A 20,579-nucleotide genomic window follows, 5' to 3' on the forward strand; every position below is an offset into this window, starting at 1 on the left:
CCATGCCGTTATTACACATGTAAGTAGTAGGCCTAGGCTACATGTGAAATGAAGTATAGCCTCTCATTCCAAATAGATGAAGTACATATACAAAATGTTTAGTAACATCTCTAAAAATAAATCTAATGAATCATTAGCTCTTACCATTTGCATGCAGTGTGCACTGACTCAAAGACCTTGATGTTCCTGATGTAAAGCACAGGTTTAAGTGCTTCTTCATGTTAACAATTCAGAAGCAAATACAATAGCTTACTTTCCCCTCTCATTCTTCATACTACGATACTTATTTCATTGTGAAGTAAATAACCACAGAGTTATTTTATGGTAATTTACCCCATCCTTTATGTCAACAGGCCTATACCATACAATCAAAGCACTATCAACTGGGGGACACACTCATGTGAAGAATCTTTGGTTACAAAATGCATGCAGGTGAGCTCTAGGTGCTGAGGTCAAGTGCAGAAGGAAAGCCAAGGGACCTTTGTGTCTGAGTTTTGAGAAATTATTCTGGCACTAGGCCGAAACAAAATAAACATCCAACTGACCAACTAGGTTTGCGTATCTCAGTGCCCACTCATCATGGACCAATACATTTTCGCAAAGCAACTAGCCTAAACATTTCCCTCTACCTATGAGCAGAGCTGTAGAGAAAAGAGTTGGAGCATCCTTTGATCTTTGCCGACGAGTGGTCACGTGGTTTGCGTAGTCTACGCCCACCGCAGAAGGGTCCTATACACCGGGAGCTGTCAATACATTTCATTGAGCGAGAGCGTCCTTTAACGGTAATTATATCAGATTATGCCGCCCCCAAAAGAACGAGTTCGTTTTGTTTTTTGTAGGCCATTTTATGGCCTTCATTGTCATATAAAAACATTGAAGTGTCAGTACCGTAATACGGTAATATCATTGCAGTTACACTTTGGGAGGGAAACTTCATCTTAGCTAGGAAGCTCCATTACTTACCATTGATATGCTAATTGTCCGTAGCACTTGATAATGTCTATTTGTTTTGGATTCAGCAGAAGGATATTTTAATGGATAAAATACTTCCAATACATAAAAAGATAAATACATAAACCCAGCATGTCCCAGTTGTAGGTAATATAGCATTTGTTAATTTCAGCCTTTATGATGCTGGTCATCATCAGACCTGTCAAACCACTCAATGCAGGATGCAAATGAACATGAACATGATGCAATGAACATGAAGTAAATAACCCACAGCTGTACAACCTGTGCTTGAATGGTTCAATCTTTTATTTGAAATAAAAAAAATACTCCAAATAGAAACATAAACAGCCCAAACAAAATAACTATGAATAAAACGGCATGTCTGTGTACATGACAAGACGTGTGTGTGTGTGTGTGTGTGTGTGTGTGTGTGTGTGTGTGTGTGTGTGTGTGAGTGTGTGTGTGTGTGTGTGTGTGTGTGAAATCAATAATGCATGAAGAATTGGAATTCACTGGAACATGCTGGAACTTCCAATGCATTGAAAGCATCAACCTATGACCAGAGAGGAGCAGACAGGAGAAAAAAAAAGAGAGAGATTTATTTATATACATGGCATGGCTGTTGGTGCTGAAAGGGATTGATTTGAATATTCAGAAAAGACTGATCTGCTGGATATTCACACATAACCATCTCTGGGGTTAACAAACAATGGTAAGGGGGGGGGGGGGATACAGTGAGCAGCGATTCTGTGGGCAAAAATGTCTTGTTGATGGCAGAGGAGAATAGCCAGACTGGTTGGAGCTGATACAAAGGCAACATTAAGTCAAATAACCACTCAGTACAACAAAGGTATCATAAGAGAATCCCTGATTACACAGCACATCTTGAGGCAAATGGGTTACAGCAGCAGATAAACACATTTGGTGCCACTCCTGTCAGAACAGGAAAATGAGGCAACAATTTCGACTGGCTCACCATAAACGACACTAAAAAAAATGTTGCCTAGTCTGATGAGTCTTGATATCTACATCTACACTCTCAGGTGGAATTGACAGAATTTTGTCGATAACAACATGAAAAGATGGACTCTGCCTTACATCAACGTTTCATGCAGGAGATATAATGGCATAGGGATATTTCCTAAGCACATTTTGGGCCAATTAGAACCAATTTATATTTGTTGGAATGCCACAGCCTACCCAAGACTTTGTTTAAAAGGTACAGTGCCAAAATGGTAGGCCACACCCTGGAGGGACATTTATTGGAAAGTTAAATGGATCACACAGCAAGAATGGCGGACAAGATTGCTCTGGACCCTTTGCTAAACCAATAATTAGCGTTCCTCCCTTCTGGAAGAAATTTTAGAATGTCTTGCTGCTGAAAAAAAAATATATATAAACACCATTTTCACCCTCATCCTATAGTATTGCTTCACAGAAGTGGAGAACAGTAGAACGCACACATCTACATGGAAAGCATATTTTTTTTAATACCACAGAGGAATATTTTAAGTTTTTTTTTTTTGGCAACTTAATTTATTGTACTGTGCTGCCCTAACAGCTTGGGCCTAGAGGACCTAGAGGACAAGACCAATGGCCATATTGTTTTTAAATGCCTGTTTACATGTGGATTGTGGAGAAGTGTCACGCTAGACAAATTTCTGTGAAAACAGACACTAAAAGTTAGTTATCTGATCTTACAAGGGTGAAAACAGACACTAAAAGTTAGTTATCTGATCTTACAAGGGTGGCCAGAGTAGGCATTGCAACTATGCTGCCCATTCCCAAATGTTATTAACATTTATTAAAGTAATACATTTAAATTCACTGTGACACAGTACTCCACAAAATTCAAGTGAACACTGCACACTAGAAAATTGCATTTCTGCCTCATCCATGCAAGGGGGCAGTCCCCAATGGCGCAGTGTGGCGGGACGGTACCATGATCAGGGTACCTCAGTCAGGGAGGAGGATGGGGGAGAGCACTGGTTAATTACTCCCCCCACCAACCTGGCGGGTCGGAGTCGAACCAGCATCCTTTGGGCTACAAGTCTGACACCCTAACCGCTTACCCACGAATACGACACAAATACCATTGTCTTGACACCCTGTCTGTCAACAGTCACTTTCACTAGTCCATACCTTTGAAAACTGTCCTCTGGTATTTCTTGACCCAGTCTTGACTCAATTAACTTGTTGAATGGTTGTTCGGCGTCTTCCATTCTTACCTTGGCTATGTCTCTGAGTGCTCAATACCCTGTGCTTCTTAAAATACTCCTGTCCTGCACACCTTCCCAGGCCATTCACAATCTTGCAACAATCTTGCCTTGCCATTCCCTCTCGCTACCTCGGTTTGTCCTCGACCATCCTCCTCTCTGTCCCTCTGCCCATCTCAGTACCATGGGGAATAGAGCTTTTCAGTTGCTCTGCTCCTCAGCTCTGGAATGCACTGCCCCCTGACTTATTACCCAAGTTCAAATGCAGACTAAGAACTCATTTGTTTCAGTTAGCCTATTCCTTAGGACTTTTTAACTACCGTTTATTTTTTGTTAAAAATGTGTTAATGTGTCTTCGTTTTATTATTACTTCTCTCTGATCCTTGAATGTTTTGAAAGGCACTTTTATTCTCTTGTTACCGTAGTTTCATTTGAATTCCATTGGGATGGCGTATAGAAACAAAAAAAAGACAACTACGTTGCTGTGCACATATATCTGGCCCTACTAGTCTGACCAAAGTCCTATACATTTTGCAGCTAAAGACCTCAATCACCGGAAATACAAAATGTTAGACACAGATATAATATTACTTACTGTAAGGGTCCTCAAAAGGTTAGTTAGGTTACCTTATCAGTGCAACTCAAGAAAGCCACCACCTGCAACTAAGCCATTTCTGGCAAAAGCACTTCCCCATCAACAGCAGCAGTCTCATGCAGTAGGAGCAGAATCATTTCCACCTGTAACACAACTCAATGGGAATACAAAAAGACAAAAACAGTGATATTAGTCAAATGTTGAACTGGATCTGGACGGTTAAATATTTCACAGCCAGTTACTGCTGATTGAAAGAAGTGATTTTCAATGAATCTGTGGTATCATTATGACCAAGTGAATAATTACAACAGATGACAGCTATGATTCTAGCACTTGGTAGACACACCACCACCACCAGCCACCCATCCACCAAATGCACTCACAAAAGCGGAGTCCTGTGTGCTATACCATCTGGCCGGATACGTCATCAAGGGTGTACTAGGCGGCTCTTTGTGTTCGGCCCTGTAAGCCTGCCTTAAAGGGACAGTTTGGTCAATTTCAACATGCAGCTGTAATGCTCACACTACCCTGGACTTGTCAGTACCAGAGATCCTGGTCATTGTAATGGGGCCAGCTGTTTGTTTACATTTCAAAAAAACATCTTGATTCATTCCCAAAAACATCCAAAAGCTTATAAAACATCAGCAGACAACTAGCAAACAGCAGTACCTTTTGGGAAAATATTTGGAGTAGGCCTATGTTTCATTTTTTAAAAATGTAAACAAACGCTGCCCCCATTAGAATTGCTCATATCTCGGAAAGGGCTGAGCCGAAAAATGTGGCATCACCAGGTACTGACAAGTCAAGGGTAGCGTGAGCAATACAGCTGCATGTTGAAATTGACCAAACTGACCCTTTAAGGAACAGTGACGACGCTGTACCGGACAACGCCCACACTGCTGCAGATGAAGGAGTACAGAGAGGGCGCACTTCACCAGCCATCTGCGGATGTATTCTCTTTACTGCAGCACGTTGAGCAGCTGTTTCCGGGCCAGGACATCAGAAGCCCTAATGGAGTGCTCAGTCAGTGAACTAGTGGAAGAGGCCCTGACTGTGAAATCAAACCTTCCATCCTGCCATGATGTCAAGAGGAGAGTGATCACCAAATACACCAGGTTGAGGCTCAGGATTGCAGGTAAATGCATCAATAATGAAAGGGAAGAACCATGGGAAGGGAAAAAGCTACCTTGGCAGTAAAAGTCAAGCAAAGAAGGCTCCACCTCCTGCCAAATCCCTTCCGATGGCTGTAGCGGTCCCCACCAAACACCACCAGTCCTGCACCAGCCTGCTGTAGCGGTCTCCACCAACAATCTGCTAGAACCTAGATCCGAACAGAAAAATGACAACATGAACATCACCATTTCAATGCCTCGCAGTTCATTGTGAATCTAGCTATCGTAAAGATACACGAGTAAAGTAAGCTTAATATCAGCTTAACAAGAAATGAGCAGGTAACATCACCATTGTATACTACCCAAAAACAACAAATGACATCCTCGGAGACTGTACTTGTGATAGCCTGTGTCGACTCGACACACGACACAGTAGACACTCAAGGCACAAAAATCCCAAGTTCTACTTAAGTAATACCTGAAGCCATGAACATCAGCATTTGAATGCCTCGTAGTCCATTATTGGATCTAGTTAGATAGCATAAAGATCTCCGTGTATCAACTAACTTGTTGACATTAGCTTCCAGCTAGCTTAGAAACATTAGCTATTTATAAATGACCGATAAGCAAATAGCTCTGAAATCAAACACAACGACTGTATGGATATTGACAGAAGACAACAGGACGGTATCTTATAAAATATGTGACATGTCATCGTTTAAAATATAGATTGAAAGGTAGCATCGATGTTTTGCGAACACGTCAAATCCAAAGTTGAACCAGAAGCGCCGTGTTGAAAACGCTAGCTATTACCACACGATTAACGGTTTTTCACATTACCATTGTGATTTTATATTACCCAAACTGGCAAAATTACATCCTCAGAGACTGTACTTGTGATAGCTTACGCTGACAAAGACAGACAACTTTGATTAATCTCCCTATTATATCAACTTACCTGGGAAGTGGTCGACACGCCAACGACACTCAATGGCGTCCCCGTTGCTGCACAGGACCCTTTGAGCAAAATGAAGTGACGGCGAAACCCCGGATGTAGAGCAGCCATGCTCGTCCGCGGCCGTCAACGGCTTCAGGACAACTCTTTCTCTACAGCTCTACCTATGAGAGGTCAATGAAACTCTCGACCATTCAAAAATCATAAGGTTGTCTGACAACTGACCAATGGAATTGCTTGTAGGATTTGAGCAGGATGCGCCATTTTAGTGCGTCTGTAGCCATCCGGTAAGATGGCGCCATTGCTTTGTCTTCTGTGAGACGATTCAATATTCAGTCTTTTTCCGAGGTAACACTTTTTGTGGAATTTGGGATTTTTGTACACATTGAGGAATCCATCCGATACCCCATGGTTTAAGGCATACAAGCAATGACTGCAGACATCCGCAGGTATGTATGGTATTCAAAGGTTTTTACGTTGGTTTGCTTAGCTAGGTGACCAACATTAGCTAACTAGCATGGCGCCTTGCTTTTCCCTCATAAACCATAGCAGGTCCATATACATAAATGGAGGCAGAGCTAGTAAGCTAAGCTAACGAAGCTACCGGTTTCAGAGGCTACATTGCCGGCGTATTTTCTCTGTTGCAGCAGCCTCGCCATTAATGCGATAACTCCTTGATAAATCAGGAAAGCATCACCAAAGGTAGTCATACATAGATATGGATCTGCACCTCCCATCATCAGTTCTATGATATAACTTTATTAGTGTCTGAATGGGTGTAAATAGTCTGATTAGAATGGCTTGCACTGTATCGGCTAGTAGCTATTTTTTGCTAGAGTGGTAGATAGATGCATGCATTGCGATGCATTGCTGTCTGGTTGCATGCATGCATGCATGCATACATGCATGCACAAAGGCAGAGGCAAAGTTGACTTGATTCCCTTGCAGAGCTATGGCACATTGGTTGGGGCTCATTTTTGTTGGGCAGTGTATGTTGTCATTATTTTGGCGACTTGTACTTTCTAAAATGTACATTGGTGTTGGCTAGGAAGCTAGTTGCATTAACAAAGATGCTAACATAAACAAAGACCGGTCCTTGTTTTGCCACGGCGTTCTGATGAATAAAGGGCGATTAATTTTTCATGAGGCCATAGTTTCTTTATTTGCTAGTCATATAGCACTTAATTTGCGTTGCATGCCGATCATCTATTTCCTCAGGTGTTTTGATAGGCTAGATGCTTAGATAGCAGCTAATGGAAGATGAGTGCGGTGATTACCCGGTGATGACGCTGAATGTCCATAAACACGAGGACAGACCAAGGCACGCGCGAACTGCGCTTGCTTGCTGTAGGTTTCCCCCCAACAAGTTTCCGTGCAAGCCGTAGAACCTTTACCCGATATTACCCAAATGCAAACACCATTCATGACTCAAATGGCTACCGAAATATTCTTGTAATAATTACAACAATCGTGAAGGAATGTATTTGTGCTGCTAAAGTAAATAAGCAGCTAAAGGCTACGAGTGTGTATTCTGTTTGTTTACCTTTTGGCCAGCTCCGTGCTTGACTACAAATTCGATAAAAAACAAAAACAAATTTCAGACCCATCGATTGCTTTAATTCATGTTAATTTGTGTATTAGTCTTTAGTCAATCGTTTTGTCGTTCAACCCTGGTCAATATTCTGTTGTTGATGTAGCCCCAGAGACCAAACATGTAATGGTTTGTCCATGTCACACAGTGACCATACACTCCACTTGTCAATGTATTTGGTGATACGTCGACCATCATGGTCACTGTTGACATGGCCATAATACATGCATTTGACTCTTGAACAGTATCCCTGGTAATTCCGGCAAGCTGAATACTTTGGTGACAAAACTCCACGAGTTCATGAATTTTACTGAAGAGGAGGACAGTAGTGAGGCTGAAATACCTGGTGAGTGTCTTAGGATATGGCCTAACAGAGGATTCTTGTTGTTTAACCGGGGTCGTCTGCCTGCTCACTTCTGCAGTGGACAACACTTGGCTCCGGTCAACAGCCACCTAACAGGGCGCACATCAGACAACACCTTCACTCTGGTCACAAAAAGTAGCTGAGACCAAACTATGTTTCATAAATAAACACACTGATTATTTGTTTGTCACTGGAATTGGTGATGGTGTAAATTGCATTAATTTTCAGAAGTATTGTCTTCATCTGCACCTCTGGCACCAGCTTGCGTTTTTCCCCCTTTAAATTCATTGATAAATCATCTGCTTTCTGATTTCCATTAGTCTCAATCATCCTGGCCTCAACTTTGTATTATTATGTTTGTTTTTAACTGTCAAGAGTGGAAATGCCTCTGTTAAATTCCAAAGCTTGCTAAATTGCACCTGTCTCTGAGATTTTTTTTTTTTTTACTCTTGAATGAGGTCATTTATTCCACAAACAGGCGGGTTGAAATTATTCTGTTGATTCTGTGGCTGACATCTGCTGTCTCTCTTTTTGTCTTTGATAGGTAAAATGGCCTCGACTGAATCAGACAGGATGGAAGAGGTATGTTTTTTTGGCGGCGTACAATACTGTTTAGTTTTCACACATTTTCCCCCACTAATAGAATAGATAGAAGAGTAGAGTACTTTTATTAATCCCAAGGGAAATAAAGGTGTCTGACATCTTGCATAAATACGAAAATACAAAACATGCACAAAGACCTAATGTGCGTTATTGCAAGTCAAGTCAAGTCAGCTTTTATTGTCACTCTCTTCATATGCACAAGACATACAAGGACAAAAAAAGGAAATTACGTTTTCTCTCTATACCATGCCATTGCAGTAAACATATAGAGCTAACATACATTTGAGTACAGTAACTAAGCTTAGCCTTGCATCAGTTCACAGCAGTCTCACTACATGCATGAAAGTGTGGGAATGTGCTGTATTTTTGTCACATTCTTTTTGAAATCCAATCTCGCTGTGTAAAAGCAATATACCCAATAAACATTTTCCATAATTTGGATGATTTCTGACAGATTTTTATGTCTTGTGTACAAAATTAGGAATTTGCCCTTTTGATAAAACACAGCATGTTTGGCTATAATGACTGTGCATTGGCCCGCTATCATTGCACACACATACCCATTTCTAATCAAAGAGCTAATTGGGTATTGAATGGTACTGATTCGCTCAATTCTATTGGTTGAAAAATGGTGTGTGCTGTATTTCTTTGTACCACTGAGCTACTGACCTTGAAGCAAGGTCTCCCAGACCTATTTTAGAGCACACTGTTTTCTGTCCTGTAAAATGGAGTTACGTTAACCCTTTGCACTCCAGAGAGGGACAATCTGTGTCAAAAGGGCTAAGACATTCAAACGTATAACTGTCTGGTACAGTCAGTCTGCTCTGTAAAATGGAGTCGTATTAACCCCTTACATTCTAATGGGGCAATGAGAGAAAAAAAGATTGATGAAATTTGGGGGGAGAGTGAAAGAACACAGTGTCCTTTTAAAATGGGTGCTGTGTTAACCCTTGATGTTCTGAAGGAATGCAATGGGATGGTAACTGCTGTGTTTCTTTCAGATTCATTTGTGCTTTCTTTTTTTCTATCTCTTTTAATGCAGCCTGGAAGCTCCACAGAGACAGCAAAGGCCTCCTCTTCAAAAAAATCTAAGAGGTGAATAACACACATTTTCCTCCTAATTTATTCAGCATTTGATAAATGATAACATATCTTGATATTGTTTTGTGTTCTGATGATGACATACCAGCTATGTGAAAAAACACTGTCCAGCATTTGTCCAGGTTTGTCACACAGGGTGTCAGGATTGGGCTGGTTAGCTTCAGCCATGCATCAAGGCATTTTCTCCATCTTGTATAAGTCCAAATGTTCTCTGGCTGAATTCGGCAACATTTCCACCACCTCTGCTGATTTGTTGTGTCATCCTTTTCAACTCGTGTTCATTGTTTGTGTTGCACTCAAGGATACTCGTAGAGAAAAGGCTCTTGTCTGTGTCCACAAGAAACGACATGGTGTGCCCCCCCTCTTTATAGAAGGTACACAACATGATATGTAGTGTTGTGTTTTTGCTGCATTGCGTCGTCTGGTATTATGGCTAAATGAGCAGGTGCCAAATTGAGCCCCTGTGAAATTCCGTGTGAGGGATCGAAAAATGCCTTCAGTTTGGCTGAATTTCCCCAGCCTAGCATGGTTCCGTTGAAAACGAATTGGGTGTGGGACTGTGTGTGTTGGTGTATCACACTCTCTCTGGTTCTTCTTAGTGCACCTCCTTGGTATATAGTACACACCTTTTCAGGTCTGGTGCAGCTGTTGTTCACGGACTAAAATTCCCAACATTGTGCTAATTTAATGTCAGGAAACCCGCTACTGTGACCAAGCACACTGGCCTAAATCAGTCAGATGAGTCTGACCAGAGTGATCAAGAGGATGGGTCCATAGACAATGGCTCTGACTCCGAAATGAGCTTACCAAAAGGTGCCCCTCTCTCTCTCTCTCTTCTTCTCTTTCTGTCTTGTCTTGTCTCAGTGTAACATACGTATGTAGCAAAAACAAAGCATGTTACTGAATTCTTAACAATAAATCTCACTACGAACAGACTGCACTAAATACACAGTATATGGATAGTTCTGTGATAAGAAAAGGATGGTAGTTAAACTGCTGCTAGCATTTCTTGCATGTAACTTCTCCGTTTGATCGTGTAGCATGACAAGTATAACAATTAACGATGGCACTGATGTTGTATCATATGGAGTGCGGATACAGTGCAACGTGTTGACACTCGCATTCTTCCATTAGGCACTGTAGTGGTCAACCCTGAGCCTGTGGATGATGGGGCGAAGAATTTTACAGGCCCAGAGTTCAGAAGCCGCGGCGCAAAGGACAGAGGAGAGGCCCCGAGGAAACGCACAGGAAATGGTCTGTGTAAATATACAGTGCCCTCCATAATTATTGGCACCCCTGGTTGAGATGTGTTTTTTAGCTTCCAATTATTTTATTTTTTTTCTAAATAATATGGGACCTTAATGGAAAAAAAGAGAAAAATCCAACCTTCAATACAAGTGCATTTATTCAGTGGGGAAAAAATCCCACATATAGAAATAATTATTTGACATCAAATAATGTGTGTCACAATTATTAGCACCCCTGGTGTTAATATTTTGTACAACCCCCTTTTGCCAACAAAACAGCACCTAATCTTCTCCTATAATGTTTCACAAGATGGGAAAAGACAGAAAGAGGGATCTTCAGCCATTCCTCTTTGCAGAATCTCTCTAAATCATCCAGAGACCTGGGTCCTCTCCTATGTACTCTCCTCTTCAGCTCACCCCACAGGTTCTCAATGGGGTTGAGGTCAGGGGACTGAGAGGGCCATGGGAGGAGCTTGATTTTGTGTCTGGTGAACCATTTCTGTGTAGATTTGGCCATATGTTTAGGGTCATTGTCTTGCTGAAAGACCCAGTGACGACCCAGCTTCAGCTTTCGGGCAGAGGGCAACAGATTTTGATTTAAAATGTCCTGGTATTTCAAAGCATTCATGATGGCATGCACCCTAACAAGGTTCCCAGGGCCTTTGGAAGCGAAACAGCCCCACAGCATCACTGACCCACCCCCATACTTCACAGTGGGTATGAGGTGCTTTTCAGCATGCGCATCTTTCGTGGTACGCCAGACCCACTTAGAGTGTTTGTTGCCAAAAAGCTCAATCTTGGTCTCATCTGACCAAAGCACACGGTCCCAGTTGAAGCCCCAATACCGCTTAGCGAACTCCAGACGCTTGCGTTTATGATTGTGAGTGAGGAAAGGTTTTCTCCGTGCAGGCCTCCCAAACAGCTTGTTGGCGTGTAGACAGCGCCTGATGGTTGATTTGGAGACTTTGTGACCCCAGGATGCTACCATTTGTTGTAATTCTGTAACAGTGAGCTTTGGAGATCTTTTGATTTCTCTTACCATCCTCCTCACTGTGCGTGGTGGCAAAATAAACTTGGGTCCTCGTCCAGGCTTGTTTACCACTGTTCCAGTTGTTTTGAACTTCTTAATTATTCCTCTCACAGTGGATATGGGCAGCTGCAGTTGAGTGGCAATCTTCTTGTAGCCTCTGCCTGACCTGTGAAGGTCGACGCACATCTGCCTCACTTGTATGCTGTGTTCCTTTGTCTTTCCCATGTTTAAGAGTGGATAAGAGAAATGGCCTCGGTGTCACGTCATATTTATACCCCAGGGAAACAGGAAGTGATGAATTACTAATTAAATGTTCCTACATACTCTGGTAAACTTTGTAAACTACTGTAGAAATGACAGAAATGCTTCAATTATATTTATTTCCTGGGAATTGTTAAGGGTGCCAATAATTGTGGAACAGGTGATTTAATGAAAAATAATTATTTTTTAGTCAGGGATTTTTTTATTTTCTTACAATTCATTTGAGTTGAAGGCTACATTTTCCTACAATTTTCAGTGTGACAGTATTCTTCTGCAATAAACACTGAATTTATTTTAAGGCTTTTAACACATCTCAACCAGGGGTGCCAATAATTATGGAGGGCACTGTAGATTGCATGATTATATTGTTTCACGAAATACAAGAATAACCTAAAGTCTTTGTAGTTTTGAAGTCACTCATCTCTTGGATACAGAGATACCTTTGATATCATACACATACAATAATTGAGACACTAAAAGTAATAATTACACCTTTTTTTTCCAGGAACTTCACTCTTGGAAGAAAGGGTAGAATGCACCGCTTGTGGCCAACAAGTTAATCCTTTTTCTAAAGATTCTGTCTTCGAGCACCCTGTTTTAAAAGTTCTTATGTGTAAGGTAAGGGAATATGGCATGGGTATGATACTGAGCCTCATCTTTACATCTTTGTGTTTTGATCTTATTATTGTCAAATCATGCGTCATACTTAGAATGCAACTTTTTTTTTTTTTTGTATTTCCAGTCGTGTTTTAAGTACTACTCAAGTGATGACATCGGCAAAGATGCTGATGGTATGGATGAACAGTGCAGGTACGAATATTTATTTTTATATATGCATATATATATTTTTGCGATGACAATTTGAAGTTGTGCTGTGTGCTTTCAAACGCAGTAATTTCAGCTTTTTCCTCCTCCCCGTCTTCTGTAGGTGGTGTGCCGAGGGAGGGAATCTCATCTGTTGCGACTACTGCAGCAATGCCTTTTGCAAAAAGTGCATTTTACGAAACCTGGGCAGAAAAGAGCTGTCCATGATCATGGACGAAAGCAGCAAGTGGTACTGCTACGTCTGCAACGCTGAGCCCCTGATTGAGTCGTCCGCCGCGTGCTCCAAGGTCATGCAGAACCTAGCACGGATGGGGCGGCGTCGGGAATCCAAGCCAAAGCCCGACAAAAAATCGGAACACAAGAAGGAACGAGCCTCCCTTAACGGAAAGGACCACCACCACCATCATTCGGAAGGCTCTGGAACCATGACGTTCTCCCCGAAGTTCCTCCAGATCCCTAAAGAGCTGGTCAAAAAGACGAAAAAGCTCATCGAGACCACCACGGGCCTGAACAACACCTTTGTGCAGTTCCTCCAGCAGCAGGCCACCAAAGATGCAGGCAACACGGCCATGCTGCGCTACCGCCACCTCAAGGCGTTCAAGTCCGTGCTGGCCGACCTCAAAAAGGCACACACGACTCTAGAGGAGGCCCTGGAGGTCGAGTTCAAAGATCTGGAGCTTCAGAACGGGACGGCGAGCGCCGTGGATAACGGGTTCATGGACAGTGCAATGGACAATGGGTCAGATGAACCATTAGCACCTGTGGTGGAGGAAGAGCCCTGTGAACAGGCTGCTGCTTCTGCTGCTGTTGCTGATGATGACATGGTAGCAGAAGCTGATGAGGCATTGAAAAATGATGCCATTGAAGGGTCCGATGTCGAGGAGAACAACATGGACTATATGGCCACAGATGATGTGGACCTGAAGGAGGACAGCCCTTCCATCCCGTCCCCCATGGAGGCGGCGCAGCTCTTCACGGACAGCGAGGTGACTGGGGACGGGGACCTCAAGGCCGACGTGGATTTCGCTGTGGGCGACGACGAGGACCTGCTGGGCGGAGACTCTGAGCTCGACAGGGAGATCCTGGCGGCCACTCCCTCCATCCCCGAAGAGCTCTTCCAGATGGTCGAGTCTCTGGCGGACTCCACCAAGCTTGCAGCTGCTGACAATGAGGCGCAAGAGGCCAAGGCTGAGGCAGAGCTGTCCCCCCCGGCGTCCTCCGCCGAGGAAGAGCCCCAGCCTGCAGACCACAGAGAGGCTGAGGAGCAGTCCTGCGGGGCCCAGAGAAGAATCGCAACGCTGGGCAAGAGGAAGCTGGTGATCAAGCTGACGCCCATGCCTCTTCGGGTGACCTTGAAAGCCGCCCCAGTGTCAGACGACGCGAAGGAGGATGATGAGGATGATGAGGATGGCAATACGTCTCCCGATGCCAGCAGACGCAAAAGCAGACGATCCTCCAGAGTCAAGACCACACCGCTCCGCAAACCCTCTGAGCGCAAGAGCTCGAAAGCTGATGACGTCTCAGCCGGAGTGAAGAAGGAGAAGGAGGATGAGGATGAGGATGAGGATGGCAACGCTTCTCCAGATGCTGGCAGCCGCAAAAGCAGACAGTCTCCCAGAGTCAAGACCACGCCACTCCGCAAGCCCCCCGAGCGCAAGAGTAAGGGCAACAAAGGCAACGACAAACAGGAGTCTGCCAAGAACACCAAGGGCAAGGGCACCACTTGCTCCTCCAGTGACCAGGAGGAGGAGTCCACAGCCAAGGTTTCATCTACACAGATGGACTCTGACTCGGACGAGTTCCCCGAAGCGCTGCGTCAGAAGATGGCCCAGGCAGCCAGCTCGGGAGACGAAGAAGCGGCGGCGACAGCATCTCAAAACGGAAACAAGACTGAGAAGTCCGCAGCACAGTCTTCAGAGAGAAGGTCGACCAAGCGCAAGCTGAACATGAAGAGCGCCTCCTCTAATGATGAATCTCGTTCAGAGTCAAAGAAAAAGAGTTCGTCCAAGGGCGCTGCCTCCAAAAAAAAGAAGGCTGCCGGTTCGGACTCTGAGAACCATGACTCCGACCTGGAGAAAGACATAAAAAGTCTGAGCAAGATTAGCTCAAGTAAGAAAGCCTCCAGTAAAGCGAAACCAGGCGGTAGCAAAGAGAGCCCGGAGAAGTTTGTCAAAACCAAGAAAAGGTCCTTCGAACGTGTGCGTAGGACCAGGAGAGGCAAGCCCAGTGGCAACGCCTCATCCAGCGAAAACGAGGAAGAGGAGGAGGAGGAGGAGCACGCAGATGATTCAGGAGAGGACAGCGACGACAAGCAAACCATGCGGCCCATCATGGACTCAATGGTGGCTGGAGTAGACGCTTTCCAGCAGTCGTCAGGTGAATCACCCCTTGTCAAACTCAAACGAATCTCCTTCAGTGACTTCATCACACAGTTTTCGTTAAGGAGCTGAAGAATTTGAGTAGAGCCACCTCAGTTAGGAACCAAACATACACTGAAACAATTGTTTTGATTGTTTCTTGCGCAGGAGATGAAGGTGGTGTCAAAGGTGAACCCTCTCAGATGCCAGACGATGATGATGATGACCCAGAGAATAGGTATGGCCCCAAAACAAACAACAACAACAACAACAAACAAAAACCCCAAACAGTTCGTGGTTACATTCGTTCACAATTACATCTGTGCACAATCCAAGCACGACCGTTATGTATGGACTTTAACAGACGTGTTGAAGCGTTTGGACAAACAAAACAAAAAAGCCCTCCCTTGATGCGTGATATTGCATGATGCAGCACTGGTAGGGAGAATGGAAGGGAATGAATTTTAGGCCTTTGTATGTCTTTTTCACGTTTCATTTTTAATCAGTTCTTTTGCAGTTTTGTTTCGTCCGTGCCTTCAGATTCTGCATAGCCACTTCTCTCCCTTAATGTTTGGCTAGAAGCTGTAATAAATGAATGTTATCATTTTCATTACTCTCCTGTCTCTCATCTTTTATTGGCTAAGCTACAGTCTGAGATTTATGTGCATGCCAGAGTGTGCAAAAACAAACAAACAAATAAACAGGGGATATGTGGAGAAACTGCAAGTGTAGTAGATTGGTTCACTTCTCCAAGTCATACCAGGATTTTGCACATGTTTAGTGCAGGTATTAACATGTTGCCAGATATCTGTAAATTACTTACTTTTGGCCTCATGCACCAGAAGGTGAGAATAGTGAGGTAAGAAGATGAGGTAACACTTCACTTGACGCCGGTGTCATATGCAGGTCATTAAGGTGTCATATGCATGTCATTACGGTGTCATAATCGTGTCATGACGGTCATAGATAACTCATAAACATTAACTCATACATTTTATGACTGTTGGCCTTAAGTGACATTCGGTTATAGAACAGAGATATAACCATAACCCGAATGTCACTTAAGGCCAACAGTCAAAATGTTTATGACGTGTACATAATGTCTATGACACCTGCATAACTGTGTCATAAGGGTGTCATGACACTATATGACATTCCTATGACACCGGCGTCAAGTAATGAGTTACCGAAGATGATAACTACTGTCACTGATGAAGTTAATGCCACTGCTGCACAAATATGTGTATGGAAGTAGTTTTAACAGAATATCAAGGTTTGGTTCAGATATTTTCAGGCTTGCAAAAAATGTGTTTTCTGGCGAGTTTTAGTATTGTAAGAGTTTAGCCTTTTGGGGAAAAGCTTATGCTGTTGTCATTAGTAAGTTTTAGCTTGGACTGGAGAGCTGTCTCTATAGTTAGCAAATCAGATCATAGTCAAGAGAACAGAGTAATGAACATGTCAATGGCTCACGCCCACAAGAAGCACTTTGTAAGCCTTGGCTGGAGTATTAGTTAGTGTATGACACTGGACAGACACCATTGTGGATTACAATGCAAAGTCCAACTAAAAGGAGAAATACATTTTGTACCTTTATGAAAGAGTTAAGATGAAGATGAGTTCACAAAGATTACTTGACACTTTAAAATAATTTGTAAAACGTGTGGCAATGACCACGTCATAATTTACCAAAGACTATTATCAAAGTGTAGCATCGTGGTTGCAAAGTATTTTTCAATGACTAGCTCAGCGTTCCCCAGGCACAGCAATGGTGTGTATTATGAGGTTATGGAAATAGAAAAACTCCCAGTTGAGTTGTAGTCTTAATTCATTCGGCTGATCTGACAGTAAAATTTTATATTCTGACGTGACATCATCACTGCCGCTAGCCTATTGACTAAATGACTAAATCGCACTCGACCAATTAGCTATCCACTCACAGAAGCGAAACCTCAGCTTCACAATGTATTCCGAATATCATTTCAGCAAATTATTCGCCTCCAGAAACTATAGGCACGAGCTGTAGAAATTTCTGAATTCTGGCGGTATTGGCAGTGAGTGACGAAGTGACGTAACATTGTGTGTTTTTAGTTGGATCAAGGAAGTGGCTGTCTAGCCAGTGTCATCAAGATGACACACTCGACCCAGTCGAAAATTACAGGGTGTGGTGTGTCTACATTTGCAGTTACGCTTGTCTCTTGATACAGTTCAATGTTGGAATAACTTATGCAGTGTAGTATGACATGGCATGACATCAAATGAACATACTTCTTCTAGTAAGTTGCCAAGGGCTGAATCTGTTATCTTTTTTTTGCTGATTCTTACATTTTTAATTGCTGTATAGTCCCTTGAGACCGTTCTATTGAACACCCCCTACAGTCGTCCTGATTCATAATCATAATGTAAAATAAATGAAGTGTTGGGGTAGATAGTGAAGGCATTATTTCTTTTTGCGCATACATCTATAACCTGAGCAGAACATTCACCTTCATGCTAACCACTGATTGATGTCCACTTACAGATAACATTTTGCTATTTGCACCACCTGGAATTGACCCAAGTTACCCCAAAATGATAACCATAGATACATAAAGTACAAGTACTTTTTGTATGTAATTGCAACACTGCTAGTATTATCACATACTTGAAACCATTTAATATACTATTAGTGTTATTACTTACAGTATAGGCCAAACGTTTGTACACAACTTCTCATTCACTGCCATCTTTGTACTTTCCTGGCTATTTACAGTACAATGAAGGCATTGGATGTGTGCGTGTCCAAACTTTTGGCCTATACTGTATGTAATAATACTTACACTTTATACATCTCTGGTGATAACTGGTCCAGTGGGTAACACTTTACTTGACACCAGTGTCATATGCATGTCATAACAGTGTCATGGCACAGTTATGTACGTGTCATGAACATAATGTCCATGTCATAAACAATTTTTGACTGTTGGCCTTAAGTGACATTCGGTTATGGCAAAGATATAGCCACTAATGGCCAACAGTCTTAAAATGTTTGTCATGGACATAATGTGTATGACTTATCTGACACTATTATGACACATTTATGACACTGTAATAACATGCATATGACACCGGCGTCAAGTAAAGTGTTACCCACTGGACCAGTTATCACCAGAGATGTATTAAGTGTAAGTATTGTTACATACAGCATAGGCCAAAAGTTTGGACACGCACTCATCCAATGCCTTCATTGTACTGTAAATAGCCAGGAAAATACAAAGATGGCAGTGAAAGAGAAGTTGTGTACAAACTTTTGGCCTATACTGCAAGTAATAACACTAATAGTATATTAAATGGTTTCAAGTATGTGATGCCGTCTCTTCTGTCCAGTTCCCCTCTGCTCTTCATTCCAATGGCTTGCATTCCTTTGCTTTTCCCAGCTTTTGTTCAGAAATGTGTGGAGAGCAGTCATGCAATGCTAATGACAATCTCAAGCGGAGTTGTAGTATGAAGTAGAAGTACTTTTACAAATGTAATTACAACACTAGTAGTATGATGCGGTAACACTTAACTTGACGCCGGTGTCATAAGCATGTCATTACATTGTCATAAGTGTCATGACGCAGTCATAGATAAGTCATGAACATTATTTCCATGTCAAACATTTTATGACTGTTCACCTTAAGTGACATTTGGTTATTGCAAAGACAGCCTTGGGTTTATGACGCATGCATAACTGTGCCATGACACTGTAATGACATGCTCATGACACCGGCGTCATGTAAAGTGTTACCAATATTACAAAGTTGTTACCTTGTAATATCTTACCACTAGTGTTGTAATTGCATCTGTCAGAGCACTTCTACTTTGTACAACTCTGATCTGTGCTGTAGGGGCTAGTGTATCTGATAACACGTCATCATAAACAACACTGCACAAATTGTTAATTTAAGGAAAGGGGAGTCTTGCTTGGACTGTCACTAAAAAGATTTGGTCTTATCAAAAAACACATCATACAGTCACTATTATCTGAGGCAGAGGTGTTTCGGATGTCTCATCTCTGGCCGATTTGTAGCTAACTGTCAGTACCTGGCGAAGTGTTGGAACAGACAACTTCAGACCACTTGTTATTTCAGGAATATCACAGCTGGAATATTTCATTTCAAAGTGGGGATGACGAATGCCTGTCTCTGATGGATTGGCTGAGATGTTGTGGAAGTCTGGCAAAAATAAATCTGAGCATAAAGACTTTAAAGATATTCGGGTTGATGATGGACGTTCTAGTATTACCCTGCTCTACACCCGTTTCTACACTTGTATAATATGCTTTTATTGGATTAAGACCCAGGTTCTTACTGCTAATTCCTAACAACATTTTCTCTCGCACAATATTTTTCTCCTCCCTTAACTGCCTGTTAAACTTCAGATGACGCATACCTTGACATTCTGCCTCAGAACTTTTTCCGTTTCTCTTTCTCAAAACCATTCAAAAAGAGAAAAAACAGAACAACACATTTTTGTCACCCTTCAACGTCCTATATTGTCAATACAGTTTCAACATGGTGTGTGTGTGTGTGTGTGTGTGTGTGTGTGTGTGTGTGTGTGTGTGTGTGTGTGTGTGTGTGTGTGTGTGTGTGTGTGTGTGTGTGTGTGAGAGAGAGAAAGAGAGTCTCTGTGTGTCTCTAACTCCCCTTTGCACTTGTGTTTTGTGTGCTGCCTCTTTCTTTATGTGCCACCCTCTTGTCAGAATCGCTAAGAAGATGCTGCTAGCACAGATCAAGGCCACCTACTCCTCCGGAGCAGACAGTTCCAGCCAGCACAGCGACTCGGATCAGCAGGACGGAAAACAGAAGAAGAAGAAGAAGTCTGCGAAACAAGAGGAGGAAGAGAATGGAGAGGAAGGTGAGTGAAAGTGAATTGAAGACCCAACTGGGAAACTCTTGCTCCCATTGTCATTGTGACACAGCACTCCACAGCACACAGGTGAACACTGCACACAATGGCGGGACGGTACCATGCCCAGGGTACCTCAGTCATGGAGGAGGATGGGGGAGAGCACTGGTTAATTACTACCCCCACCAACCTGAATTGGGAGTTGAATTGGCAACTTTTGGGCAACAAGTCTGACGCCCTAACCGCTTACCCATGACTGCCCTGGTGTTGTCTTTTTATTTATTTAAAAGTATTTATTTTTTTAAGAAAAGCTTGGTTTGTATGGTATGGCATTTTCTTTATGAAAGGAGTTGTCGCCATTTGCACCATCACTGTCTTCTTGAAAAGATTTTCAGGCAGAAGCAGCATTTTCAGTGTAAAGAGAAATCTGCTGAAATAACAAAAATGATAAATAACAAGTGGATCAAGTGCAGTTATTTTGCTTGACTCACCTAGAATTTAAACT

The 20,579-nt window shown here is 42.6% G+C and overlaps 1 protein-coding gene and 1 long non-coding RNA gene across 6 annotated transcripts in view; one reads left to right on the forward strand and one right to left on the reverse strand.

Moving 5' to 3' along the window:
• Window positions 1–1,412: 1,412 nt before the first annotated feature.
• LOC134440193 (uncharacterized) lies at window positions 1,413–4,224 on the reverse strand. Its single transcript, XR_010032926.1, has 3 exons — window positions 4,146–4,224; window positions 3,795–3,905; window positions 1,413–1,504 (listed from the first exon to the last, which is right to left on the reverse strand). It is a non-coding gene; the product is annotated as an uncharacterized LOC134440193 (long non-coding RNA).
• Window positions 4,225–6,095: 1,871 nt separating this feature from the next.
• Window positions 6,096–20,579, forward strand: part of atrx (ATRX chromatin remodeler) — a 102,838-nt gene continuing 88,354 nt past the window's right edge. For 4 of the 5 annotated variants that reach the window (XM_063190120.1, XM_063190121.1, XM_063190123.1 and 1 more), the window contains exons 1-11: window positions 6,096–6,278; window positions 7,666–7,766; window positions 8,329–8,366; window positions 9,430–9,482; window positions 10,183–10,301; window positions 10,623–10,742; window positions 12,532–12,644; window positions 12,769–12,836; window positions 12,955–15,227; window positions 15,377–15,446; window positions 19,929–20,083. In XM_063190120.1, the coding sequence (XP_063046190.1) occupies window positions 6,259–6,278; window positions 7,666–7,766; window positions 8,329–8,366; window positions 9,430–9,482; window positions 10,183–10,301; window positions 10,623–10,742; window positions 12,532–12,644; window positions 12,769–12,836; window positions 12,955–15,227; window positions 15,377–15,446; window positions 19,929–20,083 (3,130 nt within the window). In that variant the 5' untranslated portion in view covers window positions 6,096–6,258. The remainder of the gene's footprint in view (window positions 6,279–7,665; window positions 7,767–8,328; window positions 8,367–9,429; window positions 9,483–10,182; window positions 10,302–10,622; window positions 10,743–12,531; window positions 12,645–12,768; window positions 12,837–12,954; window positions 15,228–15,376; window positions 15,447–19,928; window positions 20,084–20,579) is intronic. The other variant, XM_063190125.1, reaches the window with a different exon arrangement.

Source organism: Engraulis encrasicolus, chromosome 23, assembly GCF_034702125.1.
Source record: "Engraulis encrasicolus isolate BLACKSEA-1 chromosome 23, IST_EnEncr_1.0, whole genome shotgun sequence".
NCBI lineage: Eukaryota > Metazoa > Chordata > Actinopteri > Clupeiformes > Engraulidae > Engraulis > Engraulis encrasicolus.